The following is an 18,942-nucleotide window of genomic DNA, read 5'->3' as shown; positions in this document are numbered from 1 at the left end:
GCAGAAAGTCAGAATTTCAATGATTCCTAGAGAATCGTCATGAATAAAAGAGGAGAAAAATAGCTGAAAATACATGGAATACACTTTTCCTGGCTTTTCCCCAAACCTTTGGCGTGCAGCTCCCTTGTCAGAATTGACAGCCGTAGTACATTTATGCAGCTTTTGGGCTCAGATCTTTAAAGTTGTTTAAACATCCATATGGCTTTTGTCCAAAACTTATCGATTGCCATCTTTTTTATTTCATCCAGATTCGCTCCGATAAGGACAAAGAGATCCATATCAGGTACAGCATCACCGGAGTGGGAGCCGACCAGCCGCCCATGGAAGTCTTCAGCATTGACCCCGTGTCTGGCAGGATGTATGTGACTCGCCCCATGGACAGGGAAGAAAGAGCTTCCTACCATGTAAGCATAGACCATCTTGGGGTTTATCTACATTCACGAGCTCAAAGCAAAACTGAACCAGAATTGCTGGGTTCAAGAAGGGACGTGCAGCGTGGAGAAGACCCAGGGTTTTTGTTCAAAGTCAGAGCCTGGGTCCCAGTCCTTTTCTGACACAAAGAGTCATTTGTTTAGAGTGGTCCAACTTCACGCTGCAAATTTACGTGTGGACTGAAGCCCCCAAAGCCATGAGAAGCCAATCGCTACGTTAGTGATGCCTTGGGAAATTACTAAATTAAGGATCATTACTGCAGCTAAACATGCAATAATTGGTTTAGTCATTTTTCATTTTAAATCACTAGGAGATGTTCAGGCAGTATGATGGGGGTGTGTCAGATAGGTTTTTAAATATGCAGATAGGCTAATATTAAATATGAGGAACTTAATTAAGATTAATTACACTCAGAAGCAATGCCTCGCGTGATCCTGCTTCATAAAATGCTCTACCTGCAGAATGCTTAGAGTGTAATTGGCCATTATGTTTGGATATAAATCCTGGCCCCTGTATCGCGGGGCGTAATTGCACAGCAGCTACAGTCCCACAAATTGCTAAAAAAAATGTGTTGCATTTTGTGTGAGAGCCCTGTGAAATTCCAACTGCTCCCTGCCTCCGTGCTTTAGTTCTCTCCTGGAGTGGTTGCGAGGGGTGGTTTCGGGGATTGCTTTGTGTCAGCATTAGCCACAGCTCTCGGTGCCGTAACGGCCGTCCCCGGGATGCTGGAGCGTCAGCGAAACGGTGCGGGGGTCACTTCACTGACACCCCCTTCCCCACCGCGCCGACGGAGGGGGTGTGCTGTCAGCTCTGTCAGGTACCCAGTTAACCATGTTGACACAGCTTCTGGACTGGGGTGGAAGGATAAAGAGAATAGATTACCTCTTTAGTTGGGTGGAAAAAGAGATTTCCCCTGGGTAAAAAGAAGATCTGAAGAAGAATTATTTTATCCTCTGTGAACAAGAACAATTATTTTGTTTGTTGTGCCTAGGAAAATATGAAGAGAGGTGGTTTTGAAAAAGGCATGTTTGGGAGAGAGTGTGTGTCATCTCAGCCTTGTTGATATTGTTTCAGCTGTGCTGGGTTATTCTGACAGTGTAGTCAATAACACAACACACAAGTTAACGCTTTCGATGGAGCAACTGTGATGTCTGCTCAGACACTCTCAGTCAAAAATATGAGATGAAAAAGATTTTGTCCTCCATAGTAACAAATCATGTGCCCCTTCAAAATGAACTTAACCTACCGGTTACAGCAAACTCAGTGAACTGAACTCTTGCCCTGGTGAAGGTGCCTGGGTGCCCCCACCTCATACGCACCGCAGGGTTTCCAGCCCCTTCTGTTCCTTACAGAAACCTTGAACCGGTGACATCTGCATGGAAATGAGAATATTCACACTCCGAAGGTTACAGGAAGATGGAGTTTATAGAGAGTGAATAACTGCTAAGTGTGTTATGAGACCTTATAGACAGGAGCAGTGAGTGATGGAAAACCTTTGTTAGCAGAACAGGAGAAGGTGATGGAGAACATTTTAAGTCATGGCTGGAAACAACCTTTAGATCCTTCAGCCTCAATAGCAATGGACTGATGATTTATTGAACCATCAATTGTTCATTTAAAAACCCTTTGCAAAGCATTTATAAATACACTGTGGACAAGGCAATGACCCAAACACTAGTGCAGAAACTTACAGTGGGAATAGGCAATACGAGAAACTGGAGGAAACTGGGCCAACTACCCAAAAGAAGATACAGTCAGAGTCTTGGTTGTTGCAAGTGTCAGAGAAGTGGATGAATTTATGCCACTTCATATAGCGAGTCTCTAATTGGAAGGGAAGTCGGACTGGGAGCCAGGCTTATTCCAAGTGCAGAGAAGTGGATGAATTTATGCCACTTCATGTAGCCGAGTCTCTAACTGGAAGGGAAGTCAGGATGGGAGCCAGGCTTATTCCAAGTACTGGAAAAGCCGTGACTGTGGCGTGGGCTTGAGTCTGCACTGTAGAGCTTGGCCATCTTCACATCGGCTCCATGTCTGCTCTGGAGTTTTCTTCAGCCCAGGTTGGTGGCTGAGCTCTTCAGCTGGGCTGAAGGGAGTCGCTGGAGCTGCAGGGCTCCATCCCTGGGCTCTGGAGGCTTTTTTCACTCAGTAGGACATGGGCTTCTTGTCCAAAGTGGGCATGCTGCCCGGGCTGTGGAGGTGTGCATCTGAACAGCTTCAGGTTTTCTGCAGTCCTGAAGAGAATGAAGCCTGTTCAGCGTCTCTCTCGCTGTCAAGTGTTGTCCTTGCTGCTTTTATTCCCAGGTAATCTAAAAACTAATTATAAAAAAAAATATAATTTGCAAGAGTTGTGAGGCTATATATGAAGAGTTCTGTTTCATTAACTCCCACATTTTCAACACATATTTTCTTATGCATAATTATCTGTATTGCTTCAGGACTACCATTTTTAAAATACTAGTGTTTTAACTCTGCCCGCATTTAGCAAGCCATTTGTCTGATGAAACCTACCTTTTTCCCTAAGGTGAAACAGATTTTTTTCTAATTAGATCGGGAGTTCTGCAGCACAACTTCCCCTGTTTTCAAGATCGTTCTTGAACTTTTCGGGAGGCTCATTGGGAGCTCGGTGTGTGCCGAGGTGTCTGTGCCCCTGGGACCCCCGCTGCAGTTCAGCCTGGCAAGTCCAGGGGGTAGTAAATTGGCAGGCTACTTTTCCAAAACGTTTTTCAAGCTCTGTTTTCAAAAGACATCAGCATTAGCGCGTCAGTAAGTGGTCATTGCTTATGGTGCTCAAGTAATGCACATTATGGGGAAACTCTGAAGCAAGTCCTAGTGCAGCCCCAGACGCTGGATGCCTCCAGCTTCAGGCTGAGGAAATAATGTCTCGGGACTGGCTAGAGCAGACCAGGTGGGTTATAGTCTGAGCAGGAGTTATTGGAAGTGCAAGGAGACAAGAAAACGTCCTGGAAACTAAGGGATACAAAAGCTCCATGTTTTCAACCAAGTTCTAGTGAGTAATGCCAGCCATTTGTGTCACAATACACTAATTTGAACTTTTAATCACAATTAAGAGCACAGAAATTAGGCATGACATTGTATGCTTATTGCTTAAAGGCTCTGTCACTGATTGATAATGTGTATTTGTATTAGTGGTATTAGTGCAGAAGTAATATTCATATTTAACACAATTCACTGTGTTGACTTTGACTAACTACCTTTAGATACCACCAGCCTCCAGTGTAATCAATAATCATGATACTGAATCATTTGTATGCCAACAGCTGCATTTACACTGGAAACTGTCAGTGGGGAAACCTCAGAGGGCTGTGGTAGCTGCTGCTGAATGGGATAGCAATGATTGTCATACTTTCAAACAGTATTTGCTAAAGACTATGGAGCCAGCTCCTTGGCGGGTGTTCAGCACAGCCACACACCGGCTGGAGATCAGCCCCTTACCTGTATTAATTTTTCAGAATCCTCTGCAAGGTATTTCATTTGATGTTATTTATTCCTTCTCTACTGTCACGTTCTCCCTCTTGGGGACAATGTAAATATTTAAAACAATGTTATAAACGTTTCTTAACTCTGTCTCCAGTAGCCACCAGCTTCTCAGGCACGACCTGCGTCTGCGTGTGTCCTGTGGCCCAGGTTGTTCTCACCAGCCTTTTCCCTGCTGCTTTGTCCAACTCTAAATGCTGTGTGTGTCCGATGGAGCACAGCCCTCCCCCTCAGTGAGGGTCCCCGTGCCGCGCAGCGCTCGCACCCTCCGCTTTCCATCCCACCCCACGCTCTGCCACCAAACCCCACGCCTGGGGGCAGGTGGCACCTGAGATGTGGAGCATCACGAGCTCAAACTGCTCCTCACACAAGTCAGCCCTGTCTCAGCATCTCAACAACGACTCCAGAACAAAGTGTGTTGTCCAAGTTGAGGGTGCCTCATTAACGCAACGAGTCGGGCAGGAGAACAAGGGAGAAGATGAATGAAGGGAAGGGAAATGTAGCGTCTGATCGGCCTCGGAGATACAACTAGTTTCCCGTGGGACAGATTGCCCCCCTGGAGTCCCTCCTTCCTTTGCTCTCTCTCCTGGGAACGGTCTCTAACGAGGAAGAGCTGAGATTGAACACTCTGGCTCAGGCCTCTCTTCTCCCTCTGCCGCGGCGGGCACCGACCCCAGGGGAGCAGCGTCGGTGGGAGGATGCGGAGGCGTTGGCACATGGGAATCGTTGAGAGAACACGAACAGAGAAAATCCTTGCAAGGAGGCACAAGGGGGAAAAGAAGAAGAAAAGTTCATTGAAGTCAGGCAGAAAAGGAGCAGGAGAGAGAAGAGGGGTGAGCAGAAAGGACATCAGTAACCACGGCACTGGGGAGCAGAAGAGGAGCAGCTGCAGCACAGGCTCTGCTGTGCCATCCTCCTGGCTGCACAACAGCCCTTAGGGAGGGCACCAGTGCCCCCCTGCCCAGGCAGTGTCCTCCCTCCCATAGCTCAGGGACAATTGTCTCCTCTGTCCTCCACCCAGCGCCCACGGGCTGCTGCTGGGCTCAGGATGGAGGTGGCCACAGGTTGGATGAGATCCCTGCAGGTTTGCTTATTGAATCTTTTCTGCCTCAAGCGCAGGTGGGGACGTGTGCTTGGAGAGTGCAACAAGCAGAGAGACCTGCATTGCTGAGAAATCCCTTACTCCTGGAGATTTCAAACAAAAGCTATCAAATGTAATTAAAAATTTGCAGGGGGAGAGTCAGATCTGAGGGGGCAGATACCAGCTTCGCTCTCTGCTTTATCTCTGGATGGAACCGTTTCCGCTGCTGGAAATGCAGCAAGAGAGAGCCCAGTTTGAAGATAATAACTTTAATTTTAGCTCCGAATTACTTTTTTTTTCAAAGGCGGCCTGACCTCTGACTGGTAGTTATTGAATTGGTACATCTGACGTGATGAAGGAAAGCTCCACAGGTGGGACTCACGGTGTCTGTGTGCAGGCAAGAAATGCAGATATTAAGAGCGTTACAAGTCACAAAGTACAAACGGTACATCCTGTATCGGGAAACGAACCCGAGCTTCTTCAGTCTTTAAAGAAAAAGTGCTGCTTCACTTCCTTTAAAGAAAAAATGTTTTTCTCCCAGCTCATTTCACCTGGCAGTTTGTTCTCTTTGCTTGATTAGATGTTAATCCAGCCCACTCTAATAGCACACGGTTCCTGTTGTTAAGCTCCTGAGCACCCAACATGAAGGAGAAAGTTGCATCAATCACAGCCCGGCCAGGACGAAGGGCGGAAACCAGCACTAATGCAATTAGCACATGTATTTGTCATGCACCAGAGGAGCTGGACCCCCAGCAGCAGCCCCATGGCCCAGAGAGCGGTGGGGAGGGACTGGAGCCCTCCATCCCTCTGTGGGCACAGGTTGGTGTCCCCTGTTCTCCAGCCCTGGCAGCAAGAACCTCCTGGGAAGCCATCCCCTGTCCCCCGCCAGCCCTGCGGGATGTCACACGCCGTCGTGGCAGTTTGGGGATGCTCATGGGCGCTGACACGAGGAGGGGTGACAAAGGGGACCTGTGGAGCTCCTGCCCAGGGGATGTCTCTGTGCTGGTCACCGTGGGCAGGGCCCTGCAGCCCCTTCCCACTCGCCTGGTCCTTCCTCCACAGCAACATTCTGCGCACACACCGCTCCGAGTAGCCATATGGTCCCTCTAATGAGAAAGCTATCCATTTTTTTCACCTGATTATTGATTGTTCCAGACTATTGTTGATTGCTTTGTTTTATTAATTACTCATTTTGACATGCTGTATCTGTCCCTTTTGTTCAGAAAACAGATGCTCTTGTTTTCGAGCATTATTACTGATGGTTATTGCTAATAAGATAAAGCTGCAGTTCCAGTACAACGGAGGACTTGGCACTGTGGCTCTGGTTATTGTACGGCTTCATCGCTGGATGTTTTAGTCAAGGCTGAGAAAATATTTCATTCTTAGTGCCACTGGGGCTCCCGTCGTTGGAAGGAAAGGGACTTTTTATATGTCTTTTGGTGCATAGAGCAGTGGCATCAGTAGCTGTTGCTCTTCCTGGAGACCGTGATTAAACAAAGAATAAGCAATACTAACGTTATTCCGAAATCTCTTCACTTATTAATCCCTGTTATTGTGGGTATGAAAGGCTGCAGGTTCCCATAAGAAACCTCTCAAGTCAAACTCATTTCCTCACTGTGTTTGGAGCTAAGCAAAATTTGCTTTTCAGACAAGGTTCATCACATCATAAAAATTAAAATATAGCAGTCTGTTAGCAATGAAGGAGATAGCATCACTACAGCAGAGTTAAAGTGTTTCCACTGACAATTGCCATTGTGAAATATTATTTCAATATTATGGTAAGCCTTGAGAAAGTGTCTGTGTGTAGAGTCTGGGTGGAAACCACATCACTGCTTCCTGCTGGAATTACATACCTGCTCGGTTCAATTCTGAGAAAGTATTTATGAAGTAAAGTCAATTCTTACAAAACACGGTCTCTCATTCTGCCACAAATCCAATTGCTGATATTGTGCTTTCGTTGTGCTTATTCCCAGCTCCGGGCTCACGCCGTGGACATGAATGGAAACAAGGTGGAGAATCCTATTGACCTTTACATCTATGTGATTGATATGAATGACAACAGGCCGGAGTTCATAAACCAAGTCTATAACGGATCTGTTGATGAAGGCTCTAAACCAGGTACAGTCGGAAAAAAAGTCTTAAAGTTATCACTAGTGTCCAGACATTAATCTGGCGTTGGTGGCTTTGCCTCCTCCTGAAACGGGGAATGTGGGAGAGGTTTTGCTGTTACTGGTTCTTTGTTGAAGAGTGATGGAGGGGGGCACACTCCAACCAGGATCTCCTCCTCTGGGCACAGGGAACACACAGACTTGGCTTGGAGGGAACCTGGATCCTGGTGGTCCCTTCCTAAGAGGTGTAATTTATAAAAGCAGCAGTTTTGTAGAGTAATTCTCTGTATTGCCATTCTCATAGGCTGGTTACACATGTACAGGGCTGTTACTGTGACTGCAGAGCAGGGGAAGGCAGCCCGGCAGTGCCCCTCCACTGACCCTGTGCCTGAAATGCTGAGTAGCTGCCTCTTTGATATTTAATCCAGCCATTTGCAAGCTCAATATCTGGCACCCAGTCAGACTCCAGTGAAGTCTCTGTCCCAAAGTGTGAAGAAAATACTTTCTTATTTATGCCCTGATGCAAACCCATTGAAGTGGGAATATTCCTACTGGAATTGCTGGCTCATTCTCCATCCCCATGGACCTGTCTTGCAGAGGGTGAAATGGGGAAGAACTTGAAGTAGAATTTCAGAAAATTCATGGGTGAAAAATTAGTGAGGGCATAAGCTGTATGTGGAATACAAGTGATGATTTTTATATTAACTTGTCTATATGCATTTAAAAATACACTTATAAGGGTCTATAGTGTCTTCTTTTCAACTATATTGTTGATTTGTTATTTTACTGTGGTGTAACTCTGTGGTTTCCAATATGGAAGCTCATGGCAGGGTTGTATCAGCTTATTGCTGAACATAACGAATGGGAGTGTATTCAGTCTTTAAGCAGAAATTATATGGGGAAATCTGTCACCAGTACTTTTGTAAGTCTCCTGAAATCTGAGTGGGATTTTTCCAAGGCAAATGTTATCCTCGGTTGTTTGCCAGCGGAGGGGTTAAATACCTCGTGCCTTGGGTTTGTGTCAGCAAACATTCATCATGGCTGCTCTGCTGCCGGAGGTGTCATGGGGAAGTCTCCGGTGGCCACTATTTTTAACAAGGTGATTCTCAGCCGTGATTGATGGTCTCTCAGCAGCGTGAGGAGCTGTGGTGACACGTGGCGGGGACAGAACGTGACATTGTTTTTGAGGAAAGAACAGGGACAGCTGATGGTCCCTCAGCAGCGTGAGGAGCGGGCGGCTGCAGTGACACGTGGCGGGGACAGAACGTGACATTGTTTTTGAGGAAAGAATAGGTTCAGCTCCCTTCCTGATGGGCTTTGGGTAGCAACATCCCAGTTTCATAGTGCCCATCCCAGTCCTGCTCGGCAGAGGGGGATGCCAGGAGTCCCTGAGCCAATGGCTTCAGTGACATCTCCCCGCAGGATTTTCTGGCTTTCATTTGAAGGCCGCTTTGGGGCATATCAAGGTTTGAAGATTGATACAACATTTCCATAGTAAATCAAATTTCTTACATCTTACTCTAGGACAGATCAATATTCAAAGCGTTCCCAACTGCTTTAACTGGCTCTGCTCATTTGTGTGAGGAGCAGTAAATTGCATCCTCTTTTTGTCTGAAATCCAGATAAGCCTTTGAGCTATTAAATCAGAATAGGATAACTTTGCCTACAAAATACTTGTGTCTCTGCTTCTACCAGTGATTTTTGGTATTCTTTCTGTAGCCCAGGCTGGAGCGCTTGCCTTTAAAGTAGGTAGGTAGAAAGCAATCTGTTTTTATTCAAAAGCAATTACAGTTGTCTTTGATGTTTTGGGGTTGGGTTTTTTTCCCTCTTCCTGTTTAATCTGTATTCTTTTAAAGGTTTATACTAGTATTGAATTTCTGTTCCTTGCTTTTGTAGAACCTCCTGGGAATTTGGGTATCCGAGGCCCTCGTTCCATGTACTTGGCAATAAATGTGATGTTGTGTCTTTGAGGAAGGGATAGAGAGGTGATGGAGTTCCCGTGGATGTCTCCGTGCTCCTCCTGGGCCTCCACGTTCTGTGTCCCTGGTTTGTGCAGAGACAGGTCTAGACAGTGCATTTAGCTAAGTGGGGATCCTGCAGAGATTTGGAAGCTTCTTTGTAGTCCAAGGCACTTCAGACTTATAATAACTAAGGAGGTACTTCACCTGCCGTTGCAAGAGAAAAAATATGCAGCCAGGATTCGTGATTATTTGTGGCAATGGTTGACATATTCTTAAGGTAACAGCAGAATTATGTTCAGTATTGGTTCAACAGTAAGTTTTTTTTTATATATATGCATCTATAAGTATATACATGTATATGTATGTATATCCATGTATAAAGTACACATTTGCTTCAAGCAAACTAAAAAACCTCCTTGTATGTTACAGAAGTTCAGTGTTCATTTTCCTCTGTTCATTGCTCTTGAGCTATGCCCGAGGACTGGAAATGCTTCCCTGGATATCCTCCACGATTGTTATTTCTCACATCTTCCATATGCCCATTTAGAATGGCTGTGATTAAAAATGCAGTATTACTCGATTGCCGCAGAATCTGCAGCGTTCCTAATAATTTTACACACCTCTTATGAGAAAAATAGGCAGAGTATGAGAGTATCCCAAATAAATGCTGACTCTGAGGGCAGCGAGTGTGAGCAGCCAATGGCTGTTTGAAGTCAGTAGGAATTTTGCCCAGACTTTAAAAAAAAAAAAAAAAGGAAAGAAAAAAGGGACATCTGGAGCTCCAGCTCTACCCATGGAAATTTTGCAGAGCAAGACCATCAAAAATAGGCGTTTGAGCCCAGCCAGAGCAGGGCACAGTGACCTTGAGCTGCTGGGAAAGGCCCTGAGAGGTTTGGGGGACCAGTGGAGCAGAGCCCCTTTGGGGGGACAGGGCATGGGGTGTCCTGGGGTGCAGGGCACTGCAAGCTCTGTGCGGTGTGCGAGTCACCTTGAAGCAGGAATAGAAAAGAAATCATCAAGTATTATTAATTATAATAGGTTGTTGTTGCTGGTGAAGATTAAAATAACTTAATTGAAATAGTGTCTTGCTCTGTAGCAGAGTGTTCTCAAAATCGGGAGCTCATTCCTGTGAGGTTCTCCATCGTGTGACCGTGTGTCACAGCCTGGCCCTTAGACATCCCCAAATGTGTACCGGTGCTTCAACTGAATTGCATTTCTTTTGCCTTTTCTGAGACTCCCTGGAAAACATTCCAGTGCATTTTTAGTGTCTCATCTAGCCTAAGGTCGTGCAGCTGGACAATTTACCCGTGTGAACACAGGCCCTGCCAAAAATGCAAACAGGAACGGTGATGCAGGGTTTTCTTTTCCGTGACTTGTTTTGATTTAACGCGCCGCCGTTTGAAAGTGTATCTTAAAAGGCCGTGTTTTACTCGTATTGAATAATGTTCTGCCTCTTTGAACTTTGCCTCCGTGTGAAGAACACAGCCACGTTCTGAAAACACAGCCACAAGCTGGAGCCCAAATTCCCTGGGTGCCTCTGGCAGCGGAGCTCCCCCGGCGCGGCACAGCCTGCCCTCCAAGTGGGATGGGGACAGAGCTCCACTGCCCACCCAAAGCCCACGTCTCCCAGCCCCACAGCAGGAGGGAGCTGGGCCGTGGGGTGGGTTTCTTCCCCCTCTAATTGTACAAACAGCAGTTAGTGCCAACCCTGAGCCCATCCCCTGCGCCTCTGGGCTTACAGCATCCGTGGGGTGTCCCTGGGGAGGGCTGTTTCAAAAGAAATTCTGCAGTTTCCAAAAAAAAAAAAAAAGTCTCAAAAAGGTAGAATGAAAATGCTAAAATGTAGAGAGAAAGGGGAATTTAATCACAGAACAAAAATGTGATGGAGAAAGATTATTTTGGGCGCTGCGGAAGCTTAGTTTGATATAACCACCATAAAACGTACCTCGCGGTGGGATGTGGATGTCTCAACTCAAGCATTCTGTTCTGAAAAGGTCAGAGTGAAATGCTCCGCAGCGACTCGAGCGCTTTGCTCTGGGTTGTATCTATTTTGTTTTAACAGAAAGATTGTCAAAAATTAACACATCTCTCCAAAACAATTTGTTCCTGTCAGACTGGCCTTTTCCGTTCCCGTTCATCCTTTCCACCTCACTAACTCTGGGGATACGTCTTGGTCCCTTTCAAGGCAACAGCAAAAGTCCAAGTGGCTTCTTTTAAATTAGAGTTTTCCAGCTCCTTCTTTCTCCTGGTGCTGGGCAGGATCATTTTCTCCTGACGCCCTCCCTGGGAGCGGTGTGAGAGAGTGTTGAGTATGGACAGTCCTCCAAAACAAAGGAATATTAGTATTTCTTACATGAGAAATGCTGTAATTTAAAATTTCCCTGTCTCCTCCTGATTTCATGGAACTCTGATACAATAATTGTTGATAGCGTGCCACGTGAAAAATGAAATAGCTGGGAGCCAAATCTATATGTGGCAAATTGAGTTAAAGAAATCTCATAAAAATAAGCAGTATATAAAAAAACCCAAGGATTTTAAAAGCCGATTATTCTACTACTGTCCCAGTTTGTTTATTTTATTTCTACGCCAGCAGAGATTCCCTCAGAGATTAACACCATGGACTAATGCACAGATGGGGCCAGAAACTTGAAAGTCATCTGAATATTAAGAATTTAAATCTTTAGCCTCAGTGATTTGAGCAGAAAGCCAATTATGAGGCTGAATTAGTTTTCAAATTAAACTGTAATTTAAGGCTTGTGAAATTAATCTTTTAAGGCATATAGTTGCATTTGTGAGTGTGTGCATATATATATTTTCATGTGGAGAATTTGGATTCTGCATTTCTGGCTCCTTCCTCTCCTCCAGCCCGTCAGTACAGCTCTGGAGGAGATGCCTGGTGTCCTGCAGGTGGATCTTTCCGTGAAGGGACAGGGTGGGTGTTGCGGGGCGGGAGGGGAGGAAACGAAAGCAGCAGCGTCCGAGGTCGGAAAAGAAGATGCTTTATTTTTTAAAAGTTAATAGCACACTGAATGAAACCCCTTTTTTCCATTACAAACCATTCCAAAGCACCGTAGTGCTGCTCAGAATTAAAACGTTCAGTGTTGTTTTATCAGCTTGTGGTGGGTTGATTTTAGGACTGGTCATTTAGGAGGGTCCCAGTTCAGCGCCGCCCGGCAGCGCCGTCCTCTGCGGCTCGGGGAGGTGCTGCTCCCATTCTCACACCTCAGACACTATTAAAAACGGCTTTGTCCAACCCGACTCTATTCCCTCACACATTACACACAGACTCAGGATACACAGTACTCTTTTTTAAGTTCTTTTGCTCAGCCGAGCACAATTTTAAGATAAGAAATTGTTTTTCTGCAGACACACGTGGTGGCGCTTTCCATTCTGTCTGGAGGTGAGTGGTTATGAAATCTGTGCTCTTAATTTCCTTTTCAGAAGCATCCGGTCCCAAGAGCAAGGAAGTGAATTATAGGACTGTAGGTGAGAAAGAAATGCAAATCCCCAGACTGATGATTTTTCTCTGCGGAAAAAATGGCCAAGTTGATAAAAAAGAGAAAAAAAAAGTGGAAATCATGGTCTGAGACCACTCTGGAAGTGAGTTACAACGCTGCGACAGTCCACTCTCTGCCTCCTTTTAACTGGCGGTTACAAATAACGTAGTACTATATGTATCATAGTATTTAGATTATATTACTTCATATTATCTTACACTATATTCTGTTGTCAAAATTCAAGGACTGGACTCAAGCCTTGTGGAAGAGCTGTTCAGTCTCAGTTTTGTGCCACCGGGTCTCTGTGGTTTCGGTGGTGGGGAACACCTTCAGTAGAGCGTGAAGCCTGGCCGTGCTTTTTGGTGCCATTGGGTGGTGTCCAGGATTCCTTGTCCTAAGTCACTCTTTCTCCTTTTTTTGCATTTGTCTCTGGGGCTCCAGAGGATTCATCTGCAGAACTTGGCCAAGCTGAGGCTCGGTGATTTATGCCATCAAAACTCTGCTCAGGGGCTGAATGCGCTCTTGCCCAGCTTGTCATTCTACCCGTGTAGTTTCTCTGGGGTGTGTGGGGTCCAAACCTGGCTCTGGCCCTGCGTGCTCTGCACCCGGCACAGTTTCTCCTGAGATCCTTATTTCTTTTTTGACAATGAGAAGGTTTTATTTCAGCTCCAAGTGACAGCAGCCTCTTCAACGTGCTCAGTTGTCTCTCCAGACCTGCTTGCTGTCTTTATTCTCATTAGGTTGGCTCTTGCCTTGTTTGAGAGAGTCTGATGTCTCCGCTAATTAGGAAGTGGCATCCTTTATGAATTAGGTTAGCTGCTTGAAAGGTCAAAATTTGCCAGTGATTACAAAAATAATAGTGAAAGAGAGTGACAGTAACTATCAGTTATGACTGAAGGAATATAATTCAGAAGGAAAGTGCTGTTTTTATTTAGTTTTCTATCTAGAGCATGTGGATGCAGTTTAATTTAAGTATATTTGCAATTCATTACATCTGCAGTAGAGTTTCAGGCACTCTGTCATCTTGATGTCTCGCACACGTTGCTGATTACGGGGATGACTCCACTCAGCACCTTTGGTGACTCGGCTCTGCGTTTTTCATTGGAAACCCTTAAGGCTGAGGATGTGGAAGTGCTTCAAATCGCCCATTGAATGCGTTTCATGTTCTCAACTCGAGGATACAGGTTTGTTCCCAGAGATGTTTTAGTGTCCAACGCTACAGCAGGTGCTGTTCTCACACCCCTACTCTCTCCCCATGGTGCTCGGTGCCGCTCGGCGTGTGCCAGGTTCCCAGCAGGGCAGGTGACCCCAGCTTGGGATCACTCTATGGCATCACAACCCACCGTCCCCTGCCTCCCCGTCTTTGGAATGGAAGTGTATTCTTGGTTTTATCCATCAATTAAAAAGACAAGTAGCACAAACGCTCTTCAGCGTGTCTATTGGTGAGAAAGATCCCGTCTTACGTGGGGAAGCTGGATCCAAGGAATTCTGTGGGTGGTTGTGCTCCGAGGGCTTGCTGGGGACCCCATCGTAGGGTGGTTGTGCTCTGAGGGCTTGCTGGGGACCCCATCGTAGGGTGGTTGTGCTCTGAGGGCTTGCTGGGGACCCCATCGTACTTCTCCGTGTAACTTGGCTTTGACATCTTTGCTTGTCCAGCTTTCCCGAGACCTTGTTGCAGTGAATGAAATCACTTAAAGGGTGAAGTCTTCCTATAATGAGTAGGGACATGAGATTCACATCCTCCCTGGGGAAGAAAACAAGTATCAGGAAATGCTTCTGAATGGAAAGTCTTATTTTTAGGAGATGTTGTAAATTTTACACTGCTTTTCAGTATTTAATCTTCCCATCAACAATTACTGTCCTCTCTCTATCTAACTTCGGATGCAGAGTATGTACTAAGTGAGCTTTCCAATTTGGGGGGAAAAAAATTAGGAGGAAGGGGAGGTTTCCATTAGTACAAAGCCATTATTAACTTGGGTTAATGAAGATCTAATGTAATGTGGCCATCACTACATGTCTGCACATAATGATTCAGTCCTTTTCTATGGGGGAATGATTAAATTAAGTATCTTGTAGGTCAAAATTAGACTGAGAAGGTTAACCAACCTTTAATGATTCTGCAACCATTTACCAGCCATTAAAAAACATAAACTGTAAGATAAAGCTGAATAGAGAATCAGCATTATCAGTAAAAACTGGCTGAAGTTTTAGCTTTCTCTGTTTATATCATGACTAGAAAGAGAGGATTGTGTGTTTTTATAGTGATATGTGGTAGAAAGGGCAAAGTGAAAGGGGTTTTTTTTTATCTTTTTTTTTTTATTATTTGGATTCCTGATAAGTGCCCATTAGCTCTTTCTTTTAACATGCATTAAGTCTAACTAATGGATATCAAACCAGCTTAGAAAAATGGTAATTATAAAGCAATTGTAGCAAAGACTTTGGGAGCACAACTGTGCTAAGATATTCTTTGTATGCCTGAAAACTGTGAGGGCTCAGTCTTTACGGAGAAATGAAGCTGCCTGGATGGAAGAGCAGAGATTGCAGCCAACGTGATGGGAATGAGCAGCCCTTGGCGTGCTTTGGGACGTCGGAGCGAGAAAGAATTGAGCTGATTCTCAGATTCCAGAGTGATTTGAGGGGGGACATTTGTTTACGACTGTCTGCTTATCTGCTTATACATACCCAGGGCAGCTATCTTTCTTGTTTTGCTTCTTTTTTTACTTAACACGTATAGATTGAATGAGATATAGTGAACCTAACAAAATGTTTTGCAGTCTTTTACAAGCAGATACGATTAATTTTAACATTGATAAACAAAACTGAACATACAGGTAAAAATTATCTCTTTTTGCTTCCATCCTCCCCAGATTCTGTAAGGCATTATTTTGCCCATCCTGTAGAAAGCTTAATTAATCTAATGGGAATATTTTCCATAAGGGGTGCTTTCAAGCATCTCTCTCATGTGTCGTGTTCATTGTTAGATTGAAAGAAAAATACCTCATTTGACAAAATAACATCGAGGAGATTGCCGTCCCTGGGAAATCAAAGGGAACGCTTGGTGAAGTTGCAGATTCTTGGGGTCTTGCCTTTCATTGATAGATCGTCTTCATCATGCCGTACATCAATTTTAACTCAGGTGATGTATGAACTTGGCACGTTAGTTAATGAAAGCTAATGCACAGTAATCTTGTCATCACTAGCTGTGCATGATAATTCAATCTGCTGCTCGGAAGAGCTGTTCAACATGCAACAAATTTGATTTAGTATTGACATGATGTACTAGGTTAGGTGTTTTATTTAACACACCATGTGCCTTATTTGATGAGGGATGGTTTTCTTTCGACAGGTTATCTACCCGAGTTAGTAGCCCAGGTGTGTGGTTTAACACAGTTACACCCCACGCCGTCTGGACTGGGGATTCGTTAAGGGATGCACGGCGCAGACTGGGGCAAATTCCCGAGTTTCAGCACTTTATGCATTCATTTAATGTTGTCACTGGGCTTGAGAGCAGGTTCTTCAGAGGAGAATAATTGAGCTAATGCTTCTCTCACACACTGAAAGAGTCAAGTCCCTCTTGTCCTGCTTGTAACCTCCGCTGTAGCTCCGTCCCCACAGCAGGGGCTGATCCCGAAGCAGCACCGGGGGGTCTGGAGTGGGACATGGAGGGGTTTGCCCATTTTTCTGTTCTGTGGTAACTGCTCCCAGTCTCTGTTTGGGTAGGATACAGGGATTTCAAGGTGCTGGGGTTAACACTTTGAATTCCTCAAAATGCACACACCCATCCTGCAGGCCAGGCTGGGCAGTCTATCCTTTTTCCCTCAACCCCAAACAGTAGCAGCCTCCGTCCTCGAGTGCGTAAGAACTGCTCAGTCTGCCACTGTGTGTTTGCCTGATTTGTGTAGTAACAGGGGCTGGATATGGGGATGTATTTCCTTTATTTTAGTACAAAGTGTATGAAGATATATCCCCATGCATAGGACATAGAAACATGATATTATATATTTTTATAGCAGGTAAATAATCACCAACCATGTTATATATAGCACCAGAAGATGTTAGTCACTGCCGCAGTGTGTATCCACATTGCTCCACTGAATTCTCTTGTGCACAGATAGGTGTTTATGCCATTCACTGCAGCACAGGGTATCTAGAGGATACGTCTTGCTTAAAAAATGGCTAAATATACAGAAAACTGAGTGGAATAGATGGTGATGTAGGTTACAGCAGTGCACCCCCTGGGAGGAGTGGTACCCTCCACGTGGGTAACGGGAGATGCTGTCATGCTCTTAGGCTTTGGCCAGCAGTGCCAGGTGGGAGATGTGAGCAGAGGGGAAGGGGAATGGATGTCTCAGCCACCACCCAGACTGCAGAGGGGAAGGGGAACGTGCAGGTGGTTTCCAGCAGGCTGTGGTCAGAGGAGCAGCCCCCGGGAAGGAAGCGGCTGCTGCAGTTCCATCCCGCGCTGCAGAGTGCTGCAGCCACACAGGGCCCTTTGCAGAGCACGTTTTATTAAGTTACAAGTTAGTAATTAATGCCAAGTTCCTGTCTTTATTTTCTCTGTGGCTGAGTTTCATAATGGAAATTAAAGATATGAGATAGGGAGCAGATTGCCTCTTGAAATACAGCTCCCTGGTGCTCGGTTCATGACTTGAGAGATATTTGTCCGGTCCCATCTCCCTTTATGGGGATGTAGGTCAATTGCTGTTGAAATAGTCAGGTTTTTTCTAGGGCAGATGTGCTCAGTCCAATGCTACACTGCAGGAAAGAAGGTAGAAGGTTGGGGAAAGAGTGAAGGAGACCTGCGATGCTCCATCCACAGTATGGGTGCTCAGCTCACCAGAGCTGCAGCCTGGGGGGTTCCCTTTGCCACCTTGGGAACCCGCCATCCCTCACATCCTGGTTCATTTTGGAAACTACAGTGCAGTCTGAGAGATCCCAGGTGGGGAGGGACCACAACTGGGGGGTGCCCTTGTTGAACCTGGTGGCCCCAATAACTTCCCTTTCTTAGCTGCTTCTTGCGCTCGAAGTGAATCACGAAATACCACCTGGTTTTTGGGAAATGTCCTAAGACTGCACCTCCTAAAATAGATTCTGTTTTCTTCTCCCACTTCTGTTTTCATTAGCCCCAGGTTTTGACATTCTGCTCAGAGATATTTTCAGTATAGAATGCATTAAGATAACATAAATTCCAAATCAAACATCGCATTCTGCATATTTCCTATTTAAATTTCTCCTGTACATTTCCCCTGCACTTATCTAAGGCTTGGCTTCTTTATTTGTGCCAGTTGTCTCATGGTAACTGGCTTTGCAAAAGAGCAAAAAAGAATGCTTGAAGAGAAAGGAGAAAATTCATTGCATGCCCAGCCTTGTTTCAATTCAGAGTTCCTTCCCTCTCCTGAAGTTTATTGATCGGAAAAATGTTAAAGTAGTTGAATAGTTTGTTTTCATTTCACAAATGTGAATCAGGATTATTGCCGAAAGATAGGAGTGTATTCATCATTAGAATTTGCTTTACACATTCATTTATTTTTTAATCTATAATTCTTATTGAACTAAGAAAACTCACAGGGATATGTATCACCACAGAGAACAAAAAGAGCCTGATTGAGCCCGATGGAAGGAGATCAGCAAAGCACTTTCCACAGTGCAAAAATGCAAACTTACAAGGCAGCTCCTTGCTAATACAGAGAAATGTTGTTTTCCGAAAGCTGGGGAGGGCACTGGGGGGGCTGCCTGTGTGCAGAGTGGCTTAAGGACACTTGGCTGGGGTGGAGAACATGGGGTGATGCTGCCAGTAATGGATCTGCCCATTTAGAGCGTGGGGGGTGTGTTTAAGCCCTTGCAAATGGATGTGAGCTCCACAGCTCCATGTCCTCTGCCGGGCAGCCTGTGTCTCTGTCACCCACCGGGGTCGGGGCTCCTGCGAGGCCGTGGGTGGGGGAGCCACGTGTCCCCGAGTTTGCCCGTGGCTCACACCTCACCAAGTGGGCAGAACAAACTCAGCTCTTTTTGTGAAACTGTGTGGCTCCATCTTGCATCAGCTCAGGTTCTGGTTGGGAGCACTCTGCATCTCCTCCAGCGTGGCGGGCTCCAAAGGTGGTTCATCTGCTCAGAGCTCCCGAATGAGCAGTGTTCAGGCATTACCTTCCTTCTTTCCAGTGATGCTGTCGGGTTTGGTGGTCTCTAAACGAGGTTGTGTCTGCTTTCCCTCTCTCTCTTTGCCTCCCACTCCTCCTTTTGGGTCTCATATCATCAGATTCATCCACTGTTGCAGATTGCTTTTGGTGAGCAGTGTGTGTTTGCCCTTTTAGTATTCTCTCCTACCGATATCACAAGCGTAAAGCTGGGCCCTATGAGCTCTGGGGGGT

At 45.6% G+C, this 18,942-nt stretch overlaps 1 protein-coding gene across 1 annotated transcript in view; it reads left to right on the top strand.

The window, feature by feature from the left end:
• Positions 1-18,942, top strand: part of CDH4 (cadherin 4, type 1, R-cadherin (retinal)) — a 269,633-nt gene that overhangs the window by 176,496 nt on the left and 74,195 nt on the right. The window contains exons 4-5 of the mRNA XM_014957134.1: positions 249-404; positions 6,982-7,126. Coding sequence (XP_014812620.1) covers positions 249-404; positions 6,982-7,126 — 301 coding nt within the window. The remainder of the gene's footprint in view (positions 1-248; positions 405-6,981; positions 7,127-18,942) is intronic.

The sequence above is a fragment of the Calidris pugnax genome, unplaced genomic scaffold (genome assembly GCF_001431845.1).
Source record: "Calidris pugnax isolate Ruff unplaced genomic scaffold, ASM143184v1 scaffold50, whole genome shotgun sequence".
In the NCBI taxonomy this organism is placed as follows: domain Eukaryota; kingdom Metazoa; phylum Chordata; class Aves; order Charadriiformes; family Scolopacidae; genus Calidris; species Calidris pugnax.
This window is presented reverse-complemented; position numbering and strand designations above follow the sequence as displayed.